Raw genomic sequence first — 23986 nt, forward strand, 5'->3', positions numbered from 1 at the left:
TCTATTGGTGTAAAAATGTCGGTGTAGTTTTATAAAGTCGATTGTAAAACTCACCAGTCTTTTGTATTTGCTAAGTTTTAGAAAAGCTTTTTCTGGCAATGATAGAACTCGTTGGTGTTTGGATGGGACATCAAGCCAGTGATGGGGCACCATGCAATAACTACGTTCTTTTCACGAAACATCCCCACGCATATCTACTACTCCCAGAGAAAAAGCAAATGAAAAGAACAGTTAGTATTTCCCAAAAAAAGAAAAAGAAAGAAGGAAAAGAAAACAAGAGTATAAATAGAAAAGAAAAGAAATAACTAAGAAAATATAAGTTAGAATTACCATAAAGAAAAGTAAAAAAGAGAGGAAAAGAAAATTTTAGAAATAATATAGAAGTAAGTAATAAAGCAAAATAAAAAACAATACACAAAGAAATAGAAAAATAATAGCAAAACAAAAGGCGAAGAAAAATAATTTGAAAATTGCCACAAGAACATTTACGTAGAAGTCATTCGGCCTACTAAGACCCTTAAGCCCGCGAAGTCATCCGTGGCCCATGAATACATTAGCTTTTGTAAGAGGAACAAACGGGCCACAGGAAAAAAAAAAGTTTTTTTTGTCTTCCTGAACTTTGGGTCGAGTCCACTTTTTCTCCCTGGACTTTGAAACCGATCGACCAGCCTCCTCGAACTGCCGAAACCGATCTCACGATCTCCTTGAGCGGGTTTGTGGGCGGTTTTACTATTTTTCTTTTATGTTTATTTTAAATAAATCTTTCAAAAATCATAGTAAATCGTAAAATAGAAAATCTAATTTTATTGGACTCCACATGAGTAGATATATGCAGTGAATATATTATATGGTATACTTTAGTACAAATTTTTTTCTATATCTTTAGATATATACTTTTCTATAATTAATTTATAGCTACAGTTTCTATCATCCAATTATTATGAAATTTTTATGGTGGGCTAATCATTATATGATTGATCTGTAGTAAAATTTTATGATTATTTGATCATGTATGACTGAGTTATAGATTTACCTATGTTTATCTATAAATTCATCTAGATTTTTCTATAGATTTATCTAGTTTATATAGATAAATCTATAGACCAGTCAAACAATATCCAATAATTACAAAAATTTTACTACAGCTCAATCATATAATGATTAGTCCGCCATAAAAATTTCACCATAATTGAACGAAAAAATTGTAGCTATAAATTAATTACAAAAAAGTATATATCTAAAGATATAACAAAAAAATTGTACTAAAATATACCCTATAATATGTTTAATGTGTATATCTACTTATGTGGAGTCCAATAAAATTAGATTTTCTATTTTATGATTTTTATATGATTTACTATGATTTTTCAAAAATTTAGTTAAAATAAATATAAAAGAAAAAATAGTAAAACCGCCCTCAAATCCGCTCAAGGAGGTCCTGCGACCGGTTTCGGGAGTTCGAGGAGGCTGGTCGGCTGGTTTTAAAGTTCAGGGAGGAAAAGCGGACTTGGCCCAAAATTCAAGTAGGCAAAAATGACTTTTTTCCAACAAAAAATCGAAAGCAATGTCCCGTAACCACAAATACAGCATGGGCCATTGTGGACCACAGCTGTGATAAATCTGTTAGCCCATGACATAAAACAATGGTCCAAAGGCAACGGCCCACGCAAGCCCAATCGCAGTTTCCTCTACACGTCACAGGCCCAGTCCAAACCCCTATTTCGCCGCGCTTTTTTCTTTTTTATATTTTTAAAAAATTAAAATTTCAAAAATATATGTCTGTTTTGAAATATTTCAAAAATACCCCCGGTCGCCCCCATAGGGGGACAGGTTCTAAGTGCAATTTTTTTTCAAATTTGCAATGAGGTCCCTGGAAAAAAAGGCTGGTCGCCCCCCCAACGGGCGACAGGGGGGCCTGTCGCCCCCTTCTCGGGCGACCAGTGGGCCCAGCCCACGGGCGCGGCAGGGGGCCTGTCCCCCCAGGCGACCGGGGTAGCCCTGCTTATATAACCTCCAACCCCTCATCCCTCCTCATTTGAGCCCGAAAATTCCACAAAAAATCCAGAAAAAAAAGAGGGGGTGAGGAGAAGGGAAGCGGCGAAGCCCTGCCGGATTCAGCACTTGTGATCTGCAGGTTAGTACATTTAGTGTATATATTTTTCTATTTAAGTACTACGCATTTAAGTAGGAGTAATTTAAGTAGGGGTGAGTAATTTAATTTAATTAGTGCTACATTAGAACCATTTAAGTAGGAGTTTAATGATACTTTAGTTTGTAGTTACGTAGTAGTAAATTAGTTTAGAAAATTAGTACTACGCATTTATTATTACAATTGCAGTACTATTAGAGACGTGTTTATAAATTAATTATGATTTAGAATAGAATTTGACATATGCAGTATAGAATTTGAGTGTCATCACGTACTTATAAATACTTATACTTAGTTTTTACGGATTATTGAATAAGGTAGTGAAGTAAAGAGTATAACTCGATAAGTATTATGTGATATACAGATATGTCGAGCAAGATGCAGTTTCAAGTATTTTATGGTGACTACAATGTTATGTATGGGCCAAATGGAGTAGATCTTTCTGCCTTTAAGTGCACATCTAGCGCCATAGATAAACCTCTGGAAAGGAGTTTTGGTTCCATATATAAGTGGCTGCAGCGTGGATTCCGTGTTGATCCGTTGACACATGTGATCACCGTCCAGTCTCTTGTTAATTGGGAGGTAGAAAGTGAATTATGGGAATTGATGATGATACAAAGCACTGATGACTGGCAGAAGTACATGCAAGCAGCTCTAGAGCATGGGTGGCCTCTGGCCATTCTTGTTCAAATTCCGGAGAAGACACAAAATAAAATCAAACATTGTGCAGATCAAGGAACTCCGAGTATTCGAAGAGAGACCAATTATGTTGAGCAAGATGAGTCAGAAGAGACAGAGAACCAAAACATGGGGCCACAGGTCCTTGCTGATGAGGGAGAGAGATTACATAGCATTGTGGACGAGATGGAGGCAGAAGACCAAATCGCAATAGAGATGGAAGAATATGAGGGCTCATCTGATGACTAGCAGTACTCATTGCCAAAAGAGTGGAAGGAGCATGGTTTTGGCAGTCATGTCGCAGAAGAGGTACGAAATCAGGAGTGAGAGTATAGAGGGAATGAGGTAGTGCAAGGTGCAACATATCCAAACATTGAAGTGGTAAAAGATGCTGTGAGACTATGGGCAATATCATTGAAACAAGAATTCAGAGTCGTAAAGTCTGGCATTAAAGAATATGAGGTGAAGTGTGTGAATGATGGATGTCAATGGCGAGTACATGCATTCAAAGGAAAATGGAAGTCAAACTGGAAATGTTCCATTGTGACAAAGCACACTTGTTTGCTGTCAGAAGTTCTTCCCTCGCATCGCAATATATCATGTGTCCGTCGACCGTGCACGGGCCGACGTCGCAGTTCTTCCCAAATGCAGGAACCATAGTGCATCTAGTTGCCGACGACTACACGCTCAAATAGCTCAAAATAGGAACCATAGTGTATCTAGCTGCGAATACGAGATCACAGGTTGCCACTGCTCAGCACGGCGATCACGGGTTTCCCAAATGTCGCATTCTTTGCCCAGACATACGTGACATGTGTTAGCAGTGCTCTTCCACCATTTCAAAAAGATGTGACAACACGGCAACCACTCCAGCTCACCTTCAAAGCAGTCTCTCTGGCGAGGACGACGAAACTGTCATTCTACAGCGCAGGTCTGTGGCGTGTAGTGCGGAAGGCGGCATCTAGGCGCGATCGACCGAGCGGCATCAATGCAGCGCTGTGAGTCTGCATCGAGTAGTCATTTCGAGAATCGAATCTACCCTTTTCAGTGTTAGGTCAGCTAGCCTCTTCACTGTGTTGTCATGTAGGCTTTTTAGGTGCATTTACACTCCACACTTCGGGTATCAGACCTTTGTGCGCCTATAAATACTCCGAAGTTTGTGAACTCCCAGCAGCACTGAAACACCAAAGCTCATTGTATACCCAATGTCTGGAGGTGGGTCTAGCAGAAAGAATTACTACGGTTTTGGGAAAGAAAAAAGGGGAAGAAAGGGAGACCCTATAATATGGGAGGGGCCTCTTGGACCCGATTCCTTTCCGGAACCAGTTTTTGAGTTTCCGCCACAGCACAAGAGTGAATTTACAAATGAAACTCCTCTTCGACAATACGATAACCGTAGAGAACCGTGGCCAAAATGCAGACATTGTGAGTACTGTTTAGTGCAGATGTGCACCGACAGGATGGATGGCGGTCGGCGTTTCTTTAAATGTCCACACGCATGGGTAATACTCGGTTATTTTATTTCTTTATTTTTAATGAGACACCTTACATGAAATTTATTTTGCAGTCTTCCAATGCTCCAGAAAACTGTGGTTTTACTAGGTGGGTCGATCCTGCACCAATTGATTCTGTTCAGGAGTTCATCGAGTACCTCCAGATAAAGATCTTTGATCTGGAATGCAAGGTGAACCATTATGAGGAAGTGAGCGAGGGTAACAAAGACGACGAAGTTGATGATTCCAGCAATGCTGTCGGTTCACAGGATGAACCATGCACTATTCCTTACTGCAACTGCCGTTGTCACAAGAAGAAGGGCCCTGCGCCTCCGGCACCACCGCCTGCACCACCTGCAATGGGTGGATACTGCGGAGAAGGCTCAACGCAGTTTGCTACGTAGGGGTACGGCTACTAGGACTACCCTAGTGGTAGTGACATGCTGCATCGTTGTGTTTGTTCTATTTTTTTATTTAAATTTACCTAAGGCATGTTAGATTAGTCCGGAATCTGTTTACCATAGTTTGAAACGGGTTCTTCCATGCCACTGTATATGTGATGTGTGTTTCATTATCGTTGTATTATGATGTAAAATTTGATGGTTCACATTATATAATGCATTTCTTAGTTCTTATTTCTTATCGTTATATTAATTAAATATGTGCTTTTTAGTATTCTAGTGACATGTTTATACTTCGATGCTCCATTATTGCAAAGTACGATTCAAACTCGACATTGTGTACATGTCCAGTGAATGCAAGTTAGGTACGAGACATATATACAAGCATAATACAACATTAACAATACTAAATGCGAATACATCTTAAACCGATGAACATCATATGTTATAGATCATGGCATGAAATCATCTAGATCGTCATCCCAGTTGACAGATGGTGGTGCTGCAGGTGGTGTAGTATGGCTCGACGAACCTCTTGGCTTTCCCTTTCTCTCTTTTCTGGATCTACGTTTATGTACAGGGGGAGGAACATCATGTGTTGGAGGCCATGGTTTGGGGGACATGAAGTCATCCATGTCGTCATCCCAGTTAACACAAGTTTGTGCTGCAGGTGGTGCAACATGACTTGACGAACCTCTTGACTTTCCCTTTGTCTCCTTTCTGATTCTAGATTCATGTAAAGGGGGAACATCATGTGTTGGAGGCCATGGTTTGGGGGGCATGAAGTCATCCATGTCGTCATCCCAGTTAACACAAGTTTGCGCTGTAGGTGGTGCAACATGACTTGACGAACCTCCGGGCATCTGTTCTTGCGCAGGCCAAGTACTATCACCCGAAGATCTTATCCGCCTCCTTCTTCTAGTTTGCGGCATAAGTCCACCACCGAAGATACATACCAATTTACGGAAATTTGGTATCGTTTTGTTAATCAACTCTGTGTCCTCGGGGTAATCCTAGCATATAATTAAAAAATAATGTTACTGTTTCATAAATATGGATTCGAAATGACGGACGGGATTACAACTGAATGAGAGTTACCTTAATGTGCATCTCATACACATCTGGCCGCATCCATATCTTACAAGAACTTTGTAAGAATCCAATGATATTAGGATGATTCGTTAGTTCGCATACTCTAATGTATATCTTCCGACGTTCTAGCAGGTGTCCCTTTACATTTTGCGTCGTAATTCCTCGAAATAATGTTAAATCTTTAAACTCTACTACTTTGGACAACACCATCTCTATCGTACCATCCGCTAACGGATCCAACTTCTTACTGATAACAAGATGGGTCATAATATCAAGTATTATACTAGATTTTTCTTCGGTCCATGAAAATCCTCCACAATTGGAGGCAGCCATTACCTAATGCTGCAATATCAATAAGGTACTTTCATAATTCTATTCTAATTCAAAATTAATTTAAAAACAAGTCTGTAATAGTACTGAAATTGTAATACTAAACGAGTGTTCTAAAGCACCAAATCTAATTCAGCTAATCCGCTAATTAAATTAAATTTTTATACAATATCAATGGATTCATACGAAACTTACCGGTAGATCACAAGTACGTAATTCGGCAGAGCTTTGCCGCTTTTCTTCTCCTCACCCCTCTCTTTTTTCCTGAATTTTTAGACTCAAATGACAAAGTGAATGGGGGCATATGGCGGCCAAGGCTTATATAGGGGGAGGGAACCCTGTCGCCCCTTGGGTGGGCGACAGGCCCTTGTCGCCCGTTGGGTGGGCGACAGTCCCCCTTTTTTTCCCAGAGACCTCGTTGCGAATTTGAAGAAAAAAAATTACACTTAGGGCCTGTCGCCCTATGGGAGGGAGGGCGACAGGGGGATATTTTTGAAATATTTCAAAACAGACAGATATTTTTGAAATTTTTATTTTTTAAAAATATAAAAAAGAAAAAACGGCTATTTCGCCGAGGCATCCCCGACACGCCAACACGCAAAGCCGCCGGCCTCCTCCTCCTTCCCTCCCCCGCGTCGCGCCGCGCCGTTCGCCGCCCCGCAAAATTTTCCCCGAAATTTTCAAATCCACCGGCAAAATCAAAATTTTCCCCAATCTTCCGTCGCATGGCGCGCCACCCTTCCACCCTTATCCGCTCCTCCCGCCTCCTTCCCCCGCAAGCCAGCGCCAACCCCGTTCCAATTCAAAAATCTCCCCCCGCCCCCAATCTCCAATTCCCCATCTCCCCTATAAATTTCGCGTGTCCCCGCTCCACTGGCTCCGTAAGGCTTTCTCCAACCATTCCCCCCATCCAACTCCCCCCAAACGTACTATTTACTATATTTTACTACCTCCCTCCAAAAGATTCCTCCCCCTATAACTCCTTCTCTCCAACCATTCCCTCCATATCTATCCCCCCTATATACTATCACTCCTTAACTAACTATTTATTTAACGTTTTTGAATTTAAAAAAATCATACAGTATTTGTACTGTCATAATACACATTATCATCGTGTTACGGGAATCAAACGGAATTAATATCGCAAAGAAATAGTGTGATTAAAGATATAGGGGGGTTGAAACTCCCTCATATATGAGGAGAGTTTCATCTCTCGTCCTACGTAGGGGGCGCTTTAGGGGGAGCTGTTGAAACGCTGCTCCCCCCAGCCCCACCCCCCCCCCCCCCCCCCCGACTACGTATGGTGGGGGAGCTGTCCGGTGAACCGTTGGAGGGCCTAACCCATCCCGCGCAATCCCCCCAATTCCCCGCTCCTCGAGCCAGCCAAATCCCCCACTCCGGACCAAAATCCTCCGACCGGCGATGCCCGCCGCGCCAACGCTGGTGCCGGCGTGCGACGCCGAGGAGCCGCTGCTGGCGGAGTCCTCGGACCGCTTCTCCATGTTCCCGATCCGGTTCCCGCAGATCTGGGAGTTCTACAAGAAGGCGGTGGCGTCCTTCTGGACGGCCGAGGAGGTGGACCTCTCCGCCGACGCGCGGCACTGGGACGAGGCGCTGTGCCCCGACGAGCGCCACTTCATCTCGCACGTGCTCGCCTTCTTCGCCGCCTCCGACGGCATCGTGCTGGAGAACCTCGCGTCGCGCTTCATGTCCGACGTGCAGGTCGCCGAGGCGCGCGCCTTCTACGGCTTCCAGATCGCCATCGAGAACATCCACTCGGAGATGTACTCGCTGCTGCTCGAGACCTACATCCGCGACGGCGCCGAGAAGGACCGCCTCTTCCGCGCCGTCGACACCGTGCCCGCCGTCCGCCGCAAGGCCGACTGGGCCATGCGCTGGATCGACGGCGGCGAGCGCTTCGCCGAGCGCCTCGTCGCCTTCGCCTGCGTCGAGGGCATCTTCTTCTCGGGCTCCTTCTGCGCCATCTTCTGGCTCAAGAAGCGCGGCCTCATGCCCGGGCTCACCTTCTCCAACGAGCTCATCTCCCGCGACGAGGGCCTGCACTGCGACTTCGCCTGCCTCCTCTACGACCTCCTCCGCGGCAAACTCGACGAGGCCCGCGTCCGCGAGATCGTCGCCGACGCCGTCGCCATCGAGCGCGAGTTCGTCTGCGACGCGCTCCCCGTCGCGCTCGTCGGCATGGACGGCGCCCTCATGAGCCAGTACATCGAGTTCGTCGCCGACCGCCTGCTCATGGCGCTCGGGTGCCGGAAGATGTACAGCGCCGCCAACCCATTCGACTGGATGGAGCTCATCTCGCTGCAGGGCAAGACCAACTTCTTCGAGAAGCGCGTCGGCGACTACCAGAAGGCCTCCGTCATGAACAGCCTCAACGGCGGCGCCGCGGCCAACCACATCTTCAGCCTCGACGAGGACTTCTGAGCTGCGATGCCCTGGCTGCCCCGACAATCTTATTTGCTCTCGCCGCTTGCTAGTTCTATCGAGTAGCTCTGTAAGACTGTAATACATGTGCACCGCGACGGCGCGGTGGTGTTTGGGTTGCTGTATTAGTTGTTCCTGTTCGTGATGTAATGTGAGTATAATAATCGATTCCTCAATGCACCGGCTCTGCTCTCCTGGTGTTCGACGCATTGTCCGTGGGAACGCGCGAAATCCCCAGGCGAACGTGCGCCTCGCCGTGGGCGCGGACGGGGTGTTCGACGAAATGCGTCAGGAGATGGGCGGGAGGGTTGGGAGCATCAGCGGTCATGGATTAGGGTTTTGTGAGGGGCAGCGCGGGCTCGATTCCGTTGGCTGTTTGCGGCGCGCCGTATTCTGTTGGCTGGTTTGCGGTAAAAACGAAAGAAATCATTCGAGTATTGTACGGGAGTTGGTGTGCGGTTTTGGCCGTATCTTGTTGGTTCCCGGGTGCGATCAGTATCCACGTCAAAGCGTCATTTCGTGTGTGATACACGGATTTGGTTGATGGTTACTAATCGCCTTTTTCTTGCGTGCTAAGAGATTGGCCACATGTTTGTATGGAAGCTAAGCGGCCACATGCTAGGCCCAAAATCAACTTCTGTTTTTTTGTTCCTTATTATTGCAAAAATTTGTGCTTTCCGCTAGGTAACACTCGGAAGCGCCCATAATACTTCACACATTTGACGCACGGGAATCAATTGCAAACACGCCGTTTGTGTTTCCGATCCCTTTCGCCCATTAACCTAACATGATGCCTCATGTCAAACCTGACTGACTGAAATGCACATGCTAAGCATGAACTTCCCCGCCAACGGCCAAGTCCCAAAAACATAAGCTCAGCGCGGGCCTTGTTCCCTCCAAAGGAGACAAAAAATCAACGCGCCTAAAGGTTTGTTTTTCTTATATTAAACGTAACATTTTTCTGTAAGTGGCCATTTTCCTGTGTCAGTGCAACTTTCAGTTCTGAAATGCAATTTTCGTACGTTAATAGCCCTTTTGCATTGGCCCAATCCTAATCTAATCTCCAGAAAGCCCATCCGCACAGAAGCCCATCAAGAGCTTTCCAATCTCAGCCCGGCCCTCGATCCGCACAAAAACTCTGTCCCAATTCGGCAATTCGACACCGCCAAGGCCCACGCAGCCGCACCACCCCAATTTCGCCTTCGTCAAAAAGGAAAAAAAAAAAAACTCCGTCTCCCCGAAGGCCCGAGCCCCGCCGCCGGCCCCGTCCTCGTCCTCGTCCTCCCCGACTCCCCGTCCCCATCTAGCACGCTTCCGGTTCCGGGTCCTCCCGCCTCGCCGTCTCCGGCGCCCTCTCCGTCAGCGGGCAGCCTCCATTGCGCTGGCGTCCTCTCCGTCCTCCCCATCCGCAGTTCCGCACCCAGGAGTCCTCTGTTCAACACCGAACGCAGATCCTATTTAACCCAGATCCCGACCACGCTATCGCCGCACCGCGCCAGCGCCGCCGCCGCAGCCATGGTGTACGTGGATTCGTGGGACGAGTTCGTGGAGCGCTCCGTGCAGCTCTTCCGCGCCAACCCCAGCGCCGTACGCCGCCGCGACCCCGATCTCCTCCCCTGAATCCCCCTCCCGCTTCGTTCCGTGCGTTCGATTTAACCTAACCTGTCTGTGCGCGTGGCTCTGCAGACCCGCTATGTGATGAAGTACAGGCACTGCGAGGGGAAGCTCGTGCTCAAGGTCACCGACGACCGTGAGGTACCGCGCGTGACCTTTATTTACTAAGATTTGCTTCTGTGATGTAACTGCTGTTGGATCGGGACATGGAAGGCTGGTTAGATGGTGTGTTCTAGATGCCAAATGCTAGTGTGGCCATGCATATGTGCAAATTGCTGTGAAATCGGGCTGATCTAGTCAAATTTGACATCCATTGGAGTAATCATTGTGTGTCTCATAAGGTGGTTTGGTTTGTTGATTTTATGATTATAAAGCTGGATATTTAGCAGTATGTGACCTAAAATTCAGCATCCTGAAAATGTATTGGACCATTGGCAGCATCTGTTTGAGGGTAGGAAAACTAAGAATAAGATACACGTCAATCGTTTCTGAAATGACTTGTTCATATCCCAATATCTGTGTCATTATGTGGCATTAGTGAATATTAGTCTTGTGTGGCATTAGTCAAAATTAGTAGAGAAAAACAGTTAATAAATGTTGGCATGCATGGTTTTCATTTGTACTTGAAAAAATATTATTATTTACTGTCAATTGCTCTTTCTTCCAGCTAGTTAGTTTTTTTGGACGACCATCATATATGAACTGTTTTCTGTTAGTTGTTTAATGAAGGATGTTGTTTGTAAGGTGCTTATTCTATTGGGGAACACTGTCTTCTGTCTTATGTGCAGCTTTTACGCATTTTCCACTAGACTAATGCAGATCCTGTGTAGTAATCTAATTTCGACACCAGTTGCTTCACTATTCTGTAGCCTCTGTCATCTGTATGTGCACAAAGCACTGCAATGTCACCATATGCCATATGGCCATGCAGCTGATTGCTCTCAGTATAAGCAAACGGTGCTAAAGCTTAAACATCAATGATTGAACTATGTAGGCAGAGTTTTCCTAGCATAAATTTATGCCTGGACATTGCCTTTCTACAATAGATGTCCTACAATGTATGATTGATTGTTACAGTTCTGCAAGGGAGGTTTACCATCAGATCAAGTCTTAGTCCGATAAGTATAAGTATTTTATCAGATACCTTCTTCAGCTAGAAGATCTACCTTTAAGTTGATGTTGAAATAAATATTACCGAGTTTAGAATGTCTTGAGCTAATATATAGTACTTTCAAGAAAGCACATTGCTTGCAGAACCTTCAGAATGTGGCATCTACTGCATCATTATTTACTTGCAAATAATAGAGTCATCTTTGAAGGTTTACTGGATCATATTACATGCTTATCCTTGTGATCTCTAACTGAGATAAATTATTAAACTATGAGCTGTGTTAGTTTGTTGTGGTCATCAATATCTTCTGTTGATGTTTTCTGATGAATAAGCTATCATATCAATGTAAGAATTCCAGCTAAAAGCCAACTTTACTTCCTAAAATTTTTTTCTGAATGAGCAATACAATGAAATTTTACAGTGTGTGCAAATATCAGTATCAATGATTTGATGATGCTTGTAGCCAAATATGAGGCAATGAGTTAGGATTTTCTATCGACAGATTCCACCTATATTGAACAAGAAGATTAACACGCTATGATGACAAAATATTAACTACATATTACATATATGAAAAGGTGCTCAGAATATGGAATAGGAAAGTTCCTCAAATGTTATTGGTGCTGATTTTACTTCTCCTATCCTATATCAGTAGTATACCTTAATGCATTTTTTTTCTCGTATTTAACTGTCCTTTTCATTTATGTGTTTCTGTTTATAATGTATATGACTTGTATTTTTAGTTTTACGTGATTTATTAAGTGATTTTATGGTGTTATAACGTGTTCTAATTCAAGCTTGATTACATTGATAATAGCATTAAAAATATAATGCTGCATTTTGGGAGTGCCATTAACTCGCAATTTCTATTCTCAATTTTTTCTTGCTTATTTTTTTCTTGATGATGGAACCTTATAATCTGCATATTTTCGGTAAAGAATTCTTTACAAACAACTTTTGAGCAGTGTAGGATGACCAAGAATCCTTGTGCTATACCAATGTTACGTTGTGCCTAACTAAAGAGTTTTGACGTTCATATTTTGATCCATAGCCCAATGCTAACTAGGCTACATGTGGTAGCCATTGTTTCACATGATTGGTTTTCTTTTTACAAAAAAAATCCATTTAGATCTGTACCCTGTTACATACAAGTTTAATAGGATCATAGAATATATTGATTTAAAAATACTATGTGACTATGGTCTAGGCTTTCTATAACTCTTCTAGACAATAACAAATCACTGTTCTTAGACCCTGTTTGGATCCCTCTAGATTTTAGAATCAGCAAGAAGTTAGGTTTGCTCAGATTCTTGGATTCCATGATCTATACAATAACAAATTGTCTTAGAGAATTTATGATAAAATCAGGAATATTTGGATCCCTAGCTGGATTTTAGAATCCAGATTCTAAAATCTACAGTGATGAGTGATCCAAACTGGCCCTTAATATCTATATGATCTTGGGTCAATGTTTACATAGTGTCAATTGTCAAGGTCTAGCAGTCAGATATCCTACAATTCCATTCATCTTTTGATAGTCCAATTAGTAGTGATTGGTTTATTGAAATATGTTCTGTATGAAACAATATTGGTATTATTCCAAACTCAATTGTTTAGTATGCAATTTCATTCATAGTTCATATTACACATATAGATTGTTCTGATTGTTAAAGCACTAATAAGACCACTTTCAAATTCTCCTTAACCTCCTTGTCCCAACTTTGAAAGGGACGCTGGCCCTGTTCAACCCCGACCCTTGAATCGGGACAGTGTTCCCAGGTCGTGGGACAAGGCATCAACCCCAAATTCTGTGATTATCTGTGGTACTCAAAACCCAGATGTCTTGCCATACATCTTTTTAAAGTTTAAAAAAATGAATTTGGATGTCTTTTTTAGAATATTTTTTATGACTCCTGGACTCCTGTCTGATGTGTTTGTTATCTAAACCACTCATAGTGGTCGTCACATGTTAGATCCATGTCATACTTAGTTATCTAGTTGCACACCATTTTTCCCACAAATGAATTTTTTTGAACTTTTAAGAGCCTACCCCAACTTGCTTGGGAACAACAGGTTTTGTTGTTTTTTTCATGGTCCAGTATGTTGCATCAAAAGCAGATATATTAATTGACCAGTACTGTTGTTATGCATTGAGATAGGCAATGCATTGAGATAAGCAAACTTGTGGAAGGCATTGCTTCAGTTAATATTGACATGATCGCTTCATTTAGGTTGTGTTTTATGTTGGTTTGTATTTGCCTATGTAATGCAGATTCAGTTCTTTGTGTGCTGTAATGAAAGCCAGAACCTCGAACTTGTCATGGTAGTCTTGCATCTTGCTTGTTTGTTACAGGAGCAAGCATTGTGTATTCTAAGCTTAAAATAATATTGGAAAAAACAGACCTCTAGTTGTGTTTAACTTATTATTACTAGTTGCCTGAAAGGCCATTAATTGCTAGCTGGTGTGTTAACTCTGGCACGTTGCATGTTGTATGAAGTTTTATTGAAATTAAGCATCTCTGTTTTGCTGACCTAAGTTTATTGCCCACAGTGCTTGAAGTTCAAGACAGATCAAGCTCAGGATGCAAAGAAGATGGAGAAGCTCAACAACATCTTTTTTGCTCTCATGACTCGTGGGCCTGATGGTACTATGCTTTGTTTTCTCCAGGGTTTACAATCACTGAAGACGAGGCACAGAATTTTATTGTTCGCTAATTCGAGTTCCTATTATCTGTATCGTGCAGCTGATATCAGCGAAGTTACAGGGAAGGAACAGGCAGAGCAACAGCAATCCAAGAAAGGACGTGGCAGGAGGCAGTGATGCATGCCTTGCTTCTTGTTTCCTTCGGAAAATTCACAACTAGGATGGTGGATTGACGTGTCATTTGACTCTTGTGCCTACAGCGGTACTCGAGGAATTTTGAACGATCTTGGATATTTTCCAGTACAGAACCAAAATATCATGCTGAATCTATCATGAATTCATGATCAAAGAAACACTCAATCCTAGATCACTTTTTTCGCACATGCGGCGTTTGTCTTCTTGTTTCCCCATTGTGGGGGAATATGACAGGATAATCTGCCTGATCATAATCTTATCTTGTTTTTTGAACTTAAATAATCTTATCTTGTGTACTGTGTATGGGGACCCACGGTATTTTGCAGAGCATACCGGATACTTGATATCGAGCAACTATGGCGATGGTGATGATGATGCAGTGTGGGCAGTTAGCGAGACAACATTGCGCAGTGTGCACATGCATCTCTGGCAACTGAAAGCCGGCGAAAGTGTTGTTTTGCTGCGCGTCATTTGTAGCCGGGATGAGATGTGCTCGAGCATGCGGCTAAGTGTTGGTTGTCTGTTCCCTTGTACACCAGAGCAGGGCTGTAGGATCACGGTAAAACATGGCTGGCCTGCGATCTGCAGATTCACACATGGGGTGTAGGTTATCGTGTCGTACTGTTGTCACGTGTCTAGGGTTCACTTGTTGCCTAGGTATGCTTGTGTGGTTTCAATCGAATTGCTAGTCGAAGATATCGGAGTAACTTGGGGGCTGAAGGTATCGGAAGGGAAATGAGACGATGGCTGAGCGCCGGAGCCCGAAAGACCCGAACACGGTAGCCCAACCCGTGGAGTGGAGGTTCATGGGTTGTGCACTTTTTGCTCCAACAAGAAAGAACACGGCAGCGCGAACTGAGCGTAGCTCAGGGTTTCTTGTGGCGGAACCTGCCCACCAGGGTTCGAGTCCTCGACTCGGCACTGGTGTTCGTATTTTTCTGAATTTATTCCAGAATTTAACTGGCGCTATTCTTTCAGTGGTAGGCGACGTGTCCGTCGATAGCGAAACGCCAGTGGTGACTTCATCAATCTCGAGAATCTGCCGGCTCCTTCTCTCGAAGGTGCTCATAGGCAGAGGCGGACCCAGTGGGTGGGCCTGGGATGCCTTGGCATACCTAAATTTCGGCCCACTCAGTAAAAAAAACTTCAATCCAATTCTAAGCCCAAGCCCATCAGCGGCCAACGAAGGCAACAACTCTCCCATCTCCTTGCTCCCTCGGAAGGACCGAACAGAAAACATTTCCATCTTCCGCAAGATTTTTTCCAACTTACATTCTAGTGTTTGAGATTCGTGCAAATAATTATAGCCCTTAGATCCAACCAAACCCTAGCTTCCTCTCTTTCTCGCTCCTCCTTCCTCTCTCTCTTTCCCCAGATCCTCCCGCGCGCCGCCGGCACCCGCGCCCTGCAGCCGCTCGCCCCGCGTGCCGCTCGCCCCAGCCAGCCACGTGCGCCGCCGCGGGCCCCGCCGCCCGCACCCAGCGCCGCCGCGCAGCCGCCCGCACCGGAGGAGAAGATGGAAGGAAAAAAATTTGTTCAACATTTTTTGAGATGCTAGTTCAACATTTTTGAAATGTTGGTTCAACATTTTGAGATGCTGGTTCAATATTGGTTTAATATTTTTGAGATGTTGGTTCAACATTTTTTTCAGTAAAATTTTAAATGGGTCATCAGATGGGCTATAATGAGCTTTATAGATAAGTTATTTGTCCATCTTCGGAAGACATATAGGAGCCCCCGGCACCGAAGCACCCTACGCCCGACGCCCAGGCGGACGCGAGACGCGACGCAGGCAGGGACTGTGGCCTCCTCGCCCTCGGGCGACGCCCCCGGTTTGTTCTCTTCTCCCCAATTCCCCAATCCCCATCCGATCTGGGCGTCCTAACCCTAACACCGCCGCCTCCTCCCTGCAGCGGCGAGACGGCGCCCCCGGCTGCCCTGCCCCTGCAGACCAGCACCTCCTGCTGCTGCTGCACTGAAGGCCGGCGCCCTCTGCAACCCTGTTCGCTGCTCCTGAGATTGAAGGTTTGTTTAAATCTCTCTATTCTAATTTTTATTCTATATGATACATGATTTCAGTCACTTGACATGTTAGTTTAGTAAGTATATCATATTATTGATGCACTTTCATATGTTGTCTGTACTTTATAGAACAATTGAACTATGAAGAGGAATCGTAGATCAGACAAGTAGTTTTTTTTCATTTGAATTAGTATGTTTGAAGTATTTGTATTATAATTTATGCAACTTTGGCATTTAACTGTTGAATTTAAAATTTGGAATGTAATTTATATTTTTGGTAACCAAATTTCTCGGCGAAGTTTAAATTTTATTGCCGAATTATATATAGATTATATCGAATTGTAAGTGGGAAAAAATGTTGTGGCATATTATTTCTGAAATCCTAGATTCGCAACTGCTCATAGGGTGGGTTTGTGTGCATGTATTCATAGGGGTGAGTGTGCGTGCGTTTGTGAGCGTGTGTGTCTATACTGTTTCAAAAAAACACGGCAAGCCAAACAGCGGCTCAGATTCCTAGGACACTGGGCTAAGGCCGCGTTTAGTTCGGTAGGGTGTAAACGCAAAAAAATTTTGTGTTTCGAATCTTCCCAATTTGAAGCACTAAATAAAGTCTATTTACAAAACTTTTTGCACAAATGGTTTGTAAATCGCGAGACGAATCTAATAATGCTAATTAATCCATGATTAATTAATAATTAGCGGATGGTTACTGTAGCATCACTGTTGCAAATCATGAATTAAGTAGGCTCATTAGGTTCGTCTCGCGATTTACAGCCCATCCATGCAAAAGTTTTATAAATAGACTTCATTTAGTACTTCAAATTAGTAAAATTTCTTTTCATTTTAATGTGTTTACGGCTTTTTTGTGTTTACGTGTATAACTAAACACACTAAAGGAGCTGACAAAAGCTCACATCCTTTGACGGTCACCGTGTTCTCCCTGATCCTGACATTGCTGGTCAAACCGTTGCCCTGAGAATCTTTTCAGCAGACGGAAGTTTTTTTTTGGTAGTGGCCTGTGGGCTGTGGCCATGCTGAAAGGTTCGCACTTCGCAGAGAACACTTTTCAAAAAGCTTCGCAGAGAACAAAGGCTATGTTTGGATACATGTTACATCAAGTTTGCACAAAATGACGAACGTCCGCATGGAGTACTAAATGAAGTCTATTTGCAAAACTTTTTTAGGGATGAGTGTAACTTTTCGAGACGAATCTAATGACTCAAGTTTCATCATGATTGGCTACAGTATTGCTACAGTAACCGCGCTCAATTATTCGCTAATCGTACGGTCAAAGGCCTCATTAGTTAGAGCAACTACTACAGTACCATAGTTGTGGAGTTAATTTTGTAATTAGACTTTATTTAATACTCTTAATTGATGGTCAAAGTATCAAAAAGTTTACATGAAAACGTTTTCACGGTGAACCAAACATGGCCAAAAATAATATAATTCACTAGGGAAGTAACGAGCTGTTTGGTTTGCATTATGACTTTGGGCCTGTTTAGTTCATTTTGCAAAATAATTTTGCAAAGGAATCTTGGTCATTTGAAGTATTAAATGAAGTCTACTTGCAAAACTTTTTGCATAGATGAGTTGTAAATCACGAGACGAATCTAATGATGCTAATTAATTCATGATTAATTAATAATTAGCGGATGGTCACTGTAGCATCACTGTTGCAAATCATAGATTAAGTAGACTCATTAAAATCGTCTCGCGATTTACAGCCCATCCATACAAAAAGTTTTATAGACAGACTTCATTTAGTACTTCAAATTAATAAGATTCATTTTCACTTTAATGTGTTTACAGTTTTTTTGCGTTTACATGTAAATAACTAAACAGTGCCTTTAGTAGTGGCCAAGTGAGAACTCATCAATTTGGTCACCGAAATGAACTAGTAAGAAGGCTAGATCGAGCTAGACATACCAAATTCTAGCGCTCTATGGTGAAAACTGGTCAAAGTAAGTAAACATAATTAAGTTTTTTTCTTTCTTTTTGAAAACTGCCAATGCAGATGATCGCAGCGACTCTGCCCGCTGTAAAGCGACAAGACGTGCGGTGACGCTCGCCGGTACGTAAAAATCATGGCCGGAGGAGCGGCACAAGACGTGCGGGGACGCTCGCCGGTACGTAAAAATCATGGCCGGAGGAGCGGCCGCTCCTTGCGCCTGGCGAAACCCACCGGTCTAACGACCGCCACGCCTGGGTCACCTCCGGCCGGCAGGGGGGCAGGCTTTCCGTGCCCGGCTAGGCATGTGTTCTTCGGCTGGTTCGTCCAGTCCGGTCGTCCCCTGCGCGCCGGGGCCCCGTAGCTCTTGGGGGGTGTTGTCCTCAAAAGCTCCCGTTCTCGTTACTCTACTAGTCCGTTCTTGCACCGTTCCTACGTGCAAACCAAACAAGCACGGCTTTTGAGCACCGTTCGGCCCCGCCGTTCCTCTGCACAACCAACACCGCCCCCATTTTCCTCTCAAAAAAAAAACCACCGCTCCCATTTACAACGGTGGCTTAGAGCAGTCCCAACCGGGAAACTACTCAGTGGTACTACTCAGTGGTTTCCATGGCTGCCATCTCAACAAGAAACTCTATTTGTTCACCTCAAAATTTGTGTCTCTAATATGTGTATGGAGTACTAAATGTAGTTAAACAACAAAACTAATTGTACAGTTTGGATGTACACGGCGAGATAAATCTTTTGAGCCTAATTAGTGCATGATTAGCCACAAGTGCTACAGTACCCACTTGTGCTAATGATGCGGTCAAAAACCTAAAAAAATTTGTCTCGCGGTTTCCAGTTGAGTTCTGAAATTAGTTTTTTAATTAGTGTCCGAAAAATCTTCCCGACATCTGGTCAAACTGTTGATTTGACAAAAAAAAATTGGTTTGTGAACTAAACCCGCCCTTAGAAACTAGAGCATCCACCGCATCAAAATCTTCATGTGGGTCCATAATCAATTCTAGCAATTCCTTTCTCTCCTTTCATGGGCTCTTTCCAGGCTGGGGCAGCGAGCAGGCACAGCAACCCCAGCACGCAGCTGCGTTGGATGGAGCGCCGACACCGTTTCCTGCATGAGAAACGGTTTCCTCCTCAATCCCTCTCTCCGCAATAAATCTGGTGCCATATCAGCACCGTTGCATGACAGTGAAGAAACCATCCCAATCAACTGCGTTGGCACTGGCCTTAGCTCGCCTTAGGCACTGATGTGTGGGTCCGTTGCCAAGGTGTCATGGCACACAGTTGTAAGAGCCAGTTCTGGCATAAGACTCTGGAAATTCCTCCACAGCCAAATTTAGAACAAGGCCGAGCTTCAAAGAGCTCCCGGCCAAATATGAGAAGGAGGGAGCTGTCCAAAAGCAGAAGAAACGACCGGATGAAGTTAAAAATAACAAGTCAACGTCAACATCTAGTGAGTTCTCACATACATCAAGGTAATTGTATTGTTACGCCAAATTCTGAGCCGATTGCTTCATGGTTCTGGTCATATCCTTGTTATTATATATTTTTGGATTATAGTAGGATGTATATACAACCATAGTATATTCAATATCCTTCTATATATTCAAATTGTATTCCACAAAGACCAATTAGCAATAATCTGGTCAAAAAAGACTTTAATTGCAGCAAGGAGGATGAGAATAATGTGAAGAAAGATTCAAGATATTTGCAACCGAGGTGGTGTTCCTCCGGCTTGTCTCACACTCAAAAGCGAAGGCTGCAACGTTTGCGTAATCAAGAGAAGATGGAGCAACAAGTGAAGGTCCAGCCAACAAATCCGGTAGCTATGAAAAAGGTTTGGAGGCCTAAGCAAATTGTTTCATCATCAACTTGAAGAAAAGCAAGACGTGGTTGATAATTTTTATCGCCCTTAGCACAAAAAATGACCGATGCATTAATAATCATCGTCCTTAGACAATTTTGGTCCAGAAGAGTGTTATTTGACACGCAAGTTTTGCCAAAGAACAGGAGGGCATATGTCTTCTGTTCATAAAAATCGATTTGCTTTTCCATCCCATGGGTATGGAGTACCAACGGTGTACTTTTGATTCTAGACCTGTATTTGGTGTATATTTTGTTTCTCATATCAATATGCAGATATAACGAGTAATTTTAGATCATGTCTCATCTCTTCTCACGTCATAACACAAGGGACGTACCTTGTCAAAACATTACAAATCTGTATTGCAGCATTTTTTTAGATAATGGATTAATCCGATCTCTATATCCAGAAGGAGTATTGCTCTAGCTAGCCATCTGCTGCGAGGTGTTGAGACAAAGGGACTCGAACCCCCGATTGGTTGGTTGCAGTACAATCGCCGCTCTACACGTTTAGCGTGGTGAACTATTGCTAACATTAAGATTCTACGCTGCAGCCCGAATGAGAATCCAGCATCTTTTGTGAGAGGATCTTTGAAGCATTGTTGAGTATGCATCCCACTCAAATGCTGTTAGCAATAGTTCACCGCTAGAGTTTTGGTGGTTGAATGAGTAGGGGCATGTGCTCCCCTAGCTAGGTGGGATCTGGGAAAATAAAAGTAGCTGGTGAAGTGAATGGTGGATTGAAGAGAATGGTGAGGATCCTGCTACATATTTAGGATAATCTAAGCTATTTTTTAGAGTAAGAGGCAGCAATGCACCCAGCCCCATTCATTAGAACAAAGCAAAGTTGTTAAGCGTTTATAGCATGGGAAAGCAAGAGACGATATTACAAGCTGACCACAGACAGCTATCAGCAGCAACACGCCGCAGCACAAGTTTAAGAATTCAAAACACACACAAGCAAGAGACGCACCGGTAGCAGTTTTTCAGGGGATGCATGACCACTATCAGAACTCCAACTTCGGCACCCCCATCTTGAGCTTCTTCAGGAAGAGCTGATGGCCAGAGGAGCTCTGAAAGTTTCCTCCAGGTAGTTGCACCATTGGCCGACGCCAGCTTCCAAAGACCCTAGGAACATCGGCTTCCAGCTGGACATGCATCTCCAGATTTTCCTCAAACTCAGTCTCACATCTTGCCAAGCAGCATTATGAAAAACTAAATCATTTCTAGTCAACCAAAGCCCCCACAGGACGCTAGCTGAGATAACATTGAAATTTTCATTTTTTTTATCACATAACCACTTACAAGCTAGTTATGTGTATGTTACAAAATGAACTCACACACTCCCACATTCTCTTAGCAATGACACAGTCAAAGAATAGGTGGCTAATTGATTCATTCTCGTCACAAAAGACACAGTTCTCAGGTTTTTAAATCCTTCTTTTAAGCAAGTTGTCCACAGTCATCAACTTGTTATGCGAGAGTAGCCAGAGAAATACTTGTATTCTAGGAGGACCTTTTATCTTCTAAACCGCAGTAATGTACATGGGAACTATTCCTCTAAAATTAATGATTGCATACAAAGATTTTGAAGTATAGACCATTTTACTATCATATTCCCATACCAAAGAATCACCTCCATCATTATATTCTATAGATGAAACAATCTCCACTAGCTCTAACCATCTAGAAAACATTTGATCAGAGAAGGTTCTTCTGAAAGATAATCTGACTTCACCATTAACCCACACTTCAGAAAGGGGCGCACCAATCTGGTTGCAAATGGAAAAGAGGTCCCAAAATTGAACAACTAGAGGAGCTGTGCCAAACGATGTATCTTCCCAAAATCTAAATTTTGCCCCATCACCTACAATCTACCTGTACCCAAACTTCATGGCTTTGGCTGCCCAGAGCACACCATTCTATAAGTTGGAAGGTTGGGAATGAGAGGGGCAAAAGATGTTGATACCAGATCTATTATATTTTTGTTTGATTATGTCATGCCAAAGTTTCCCCTTTCCTTTTAAAAACCTTTTAACCCACAATTCTAACAGGGCCATGTTGAGATCTCTCATGTTGGGAATCCCAAGCCCCACAAACTCCATGCTGACCAGTTGCCAGTTAGCCAAGTGGATTTTACGATGCCTCTCATAATCATTCCACATGCACCCAGCCATATGGGAATTAATGAGGTTAATGGCCCATTTTGAGAACTTAAAGAAGTACAAGAGGTAGATAGGAATACTAGCAAGGCAAGTTTCGATCAGCACTAAGCTGCCTGCATGGGAGAGCAGCTTACTCCAGCCAACAATTCTCTTCAAAATTTTATCAACTAAAAGTTGGAGGTCCTCCCTCTTGAGCTATTGGTAATGAAGGAGAATGTCAAGATACTTTATTGGGAAAGTCCCTGCAGGGCACCCAAAAATATCTGAGATCTCTAATGTATCTTGGTCATCTAAGTTCAACGGGACAATTTCACTTTTATCGTAATTAATTCTCATCCCAGACATTATCTCAAAGCAAAGAAGGATGCACTTGAGATTTCTAGCTTTCTCCAAATCATTGTCAAGAAACATGATATTATCATCTGCATATTGGAGGCTCACAACTCCCTAAGGAATGATATCACCCACCGAACCCTTGATCAATCCCCGCTCAATAGTTTTGCTAAGCATCCTAGTTAACACATCCACCACCAGGGGCGGAGCCAGGATTGAAACATAGAGGGGGGCTAATTTACTAATGCTGATAATTAGGAGGGACCACACCTTGTTAATGAGCAACATTAGCAATAAAATTAGGGGGGTTTATGTGTAGTTACACCAACGTTAGGGGGGGCCATGGCCCCTGCCCGCCCCCCTTGTCTCCGCCCTTGTCCACCACAAAGTTAGGGGGGGCCATGGCCCCTGCCCGCCCCCCTTGTCTCCGCCCTTGTCCACCACAAAGTTAAAGAGGATAGGAGAGAGAGGATCCCCCTACCTAAGCCCCTTACAAGTTTCAAAATAGTTACCTTCGACACCATTAACGGACACTCCCACAGAGCCATTGAATAAAATCTTCCTAATCCAGATTAGCCATTTTCACCAAAACTTCTTTTGGCTAGGACTTCAAGAAGGAACTTCCAGTTAACCTTGTCATAGGCCTTTTCATAATCTAGCTTTAGAACACACTTCTTATTTTCAGAACGGTGCACACTACTATATAGGATTTCATGAGCTGTGACCACAGTCTCCAGAATGTATCCACCCTTGATGAAAGCAGTCTGGTTACTGCTAATCATCTTGTCAGCCACCAAGTTAATTCTATTTGTTAGCACTTTTGTAAAAAAATTTATAGCTATAGTTTAACAAACTAATTGGCCTGAACTTGCTCATGATGCAAGCATTGGATTCCTTTGGGATCAGAGTAATAGAAGCAAAATTTATCTAAACAAATCAAGGTTACTGTTGGCACCTACTAATGTCACCACCGGGAAACAGCGATCATGCCCGCAGACGCCAATTGGGGTGGCAGGTATTTCATGAACCACGAATAAATCCGCAAGCGCACGGAATACCACTGTAACATTTTACCCTGGGAGTATACCAGGGTGTCATTTATATTTCCGCAGGGAAGGCGGTGAGTGAAGAGATATATAGACCAGTTGATGAACTTTATCTAGATTGGATATTCTCATGCATAAACAAGGGTAAGATATATAACATGGTAGGAGGTAGTGTGACACACACACACAAACTACCCTCTTGGATAAATAAAAGAAAAATGTAAAAGAAGCTCTAGGCCGGGAGCAAGGCAGAAGTTAGAGCTTGAGTCAACTGTGCTAAGCTAGCTATATCTATAATTTCTCATTGGTTAGATCATCAGAGATTAAACTACACAATAGGAAGATCGCAATCGAAGCAACGGGAGGAGCCTGTACACCACAGCGACTTTACGTACCTCCTACCCCCATACCGAACGTGGAGGATTACTCGGGCTCGGACAGGGATGTCACCACC

The 23986-nt window shown here is 43.5% G+C and overlaps 2 protein-coding genes and 1 long non-coding RNA gene across 3 annotated transcripts; all 3 read left to right on the forward strand.

The window, feature by feature from the left end:
* The first annotated feature begins 7463 nt into the window (after nt 1-7463).
* Nucleotides 7464-8765, forward strand: LOC120704674 (ribonucleoside-diphosphate reductase small chain-like). The gene has a single exon (XM_039989155.1). It carries the CDS (start codon nt 7566-7568, stop codon nt 8583-8585), a length of 1020 nt encoding a protein of 339 aa, XP_039845089.1. The 5' UTR covers nt 7464-7565; the 3' UTR covers nt 8586-8765.
* A 1019-nt stretch (nt 8766-9784) lies between these two features.
* On the forward strand, nt 9785-14446 carry LOC120704675 (signal recognition particle 9 kDa protein). Its single transcript, XM_039989156.1, has 4 exons — nt 9785-10172; nt 10272-10340; nt 13862-13955; nt 14055-14446. Exons 1-4 carry the CDS (start codon nt 10101-10103, stop codon nt 14129-14131), a joined length of 312 nt encoding a protein of 103 aa, XP_039845090.1. The 5' UTR covers nt 9785-10100; the 3' UTR covers nt 14132-14446.
* A 1454-nt stretch (nt 14447-15900) lies between these two features.
* Nucleotides 15901-16452, forward strand: LOC120704676. The gene is made up of 3 exons (XR_005687641.1): nt 15901-15981; nt 16063-16174; nt 16301-16452. It is a non-coding gene; the product is annotated as an uncharacterized LOC120704676 (long non-coding RNA).
* Nucleotides 16453-23986: the final 7534 nt, after the last annotated feature.

Source organism: Panicum virgatum, chromosome 4K (genome assembly GCF_016808335.1).
Source record: "Panicum virgatum strain AP13 chromosome 4K, P.virgatum_v5, whole genome shotgun sequence".
Classification (NCBI taxonomy): domain Eukaryota; kingdom Viridiplantae; phylum Streptophyta; class Magnoliopsida; order Poales; family Poaceae; genus Panicum; species Panicum virgatum.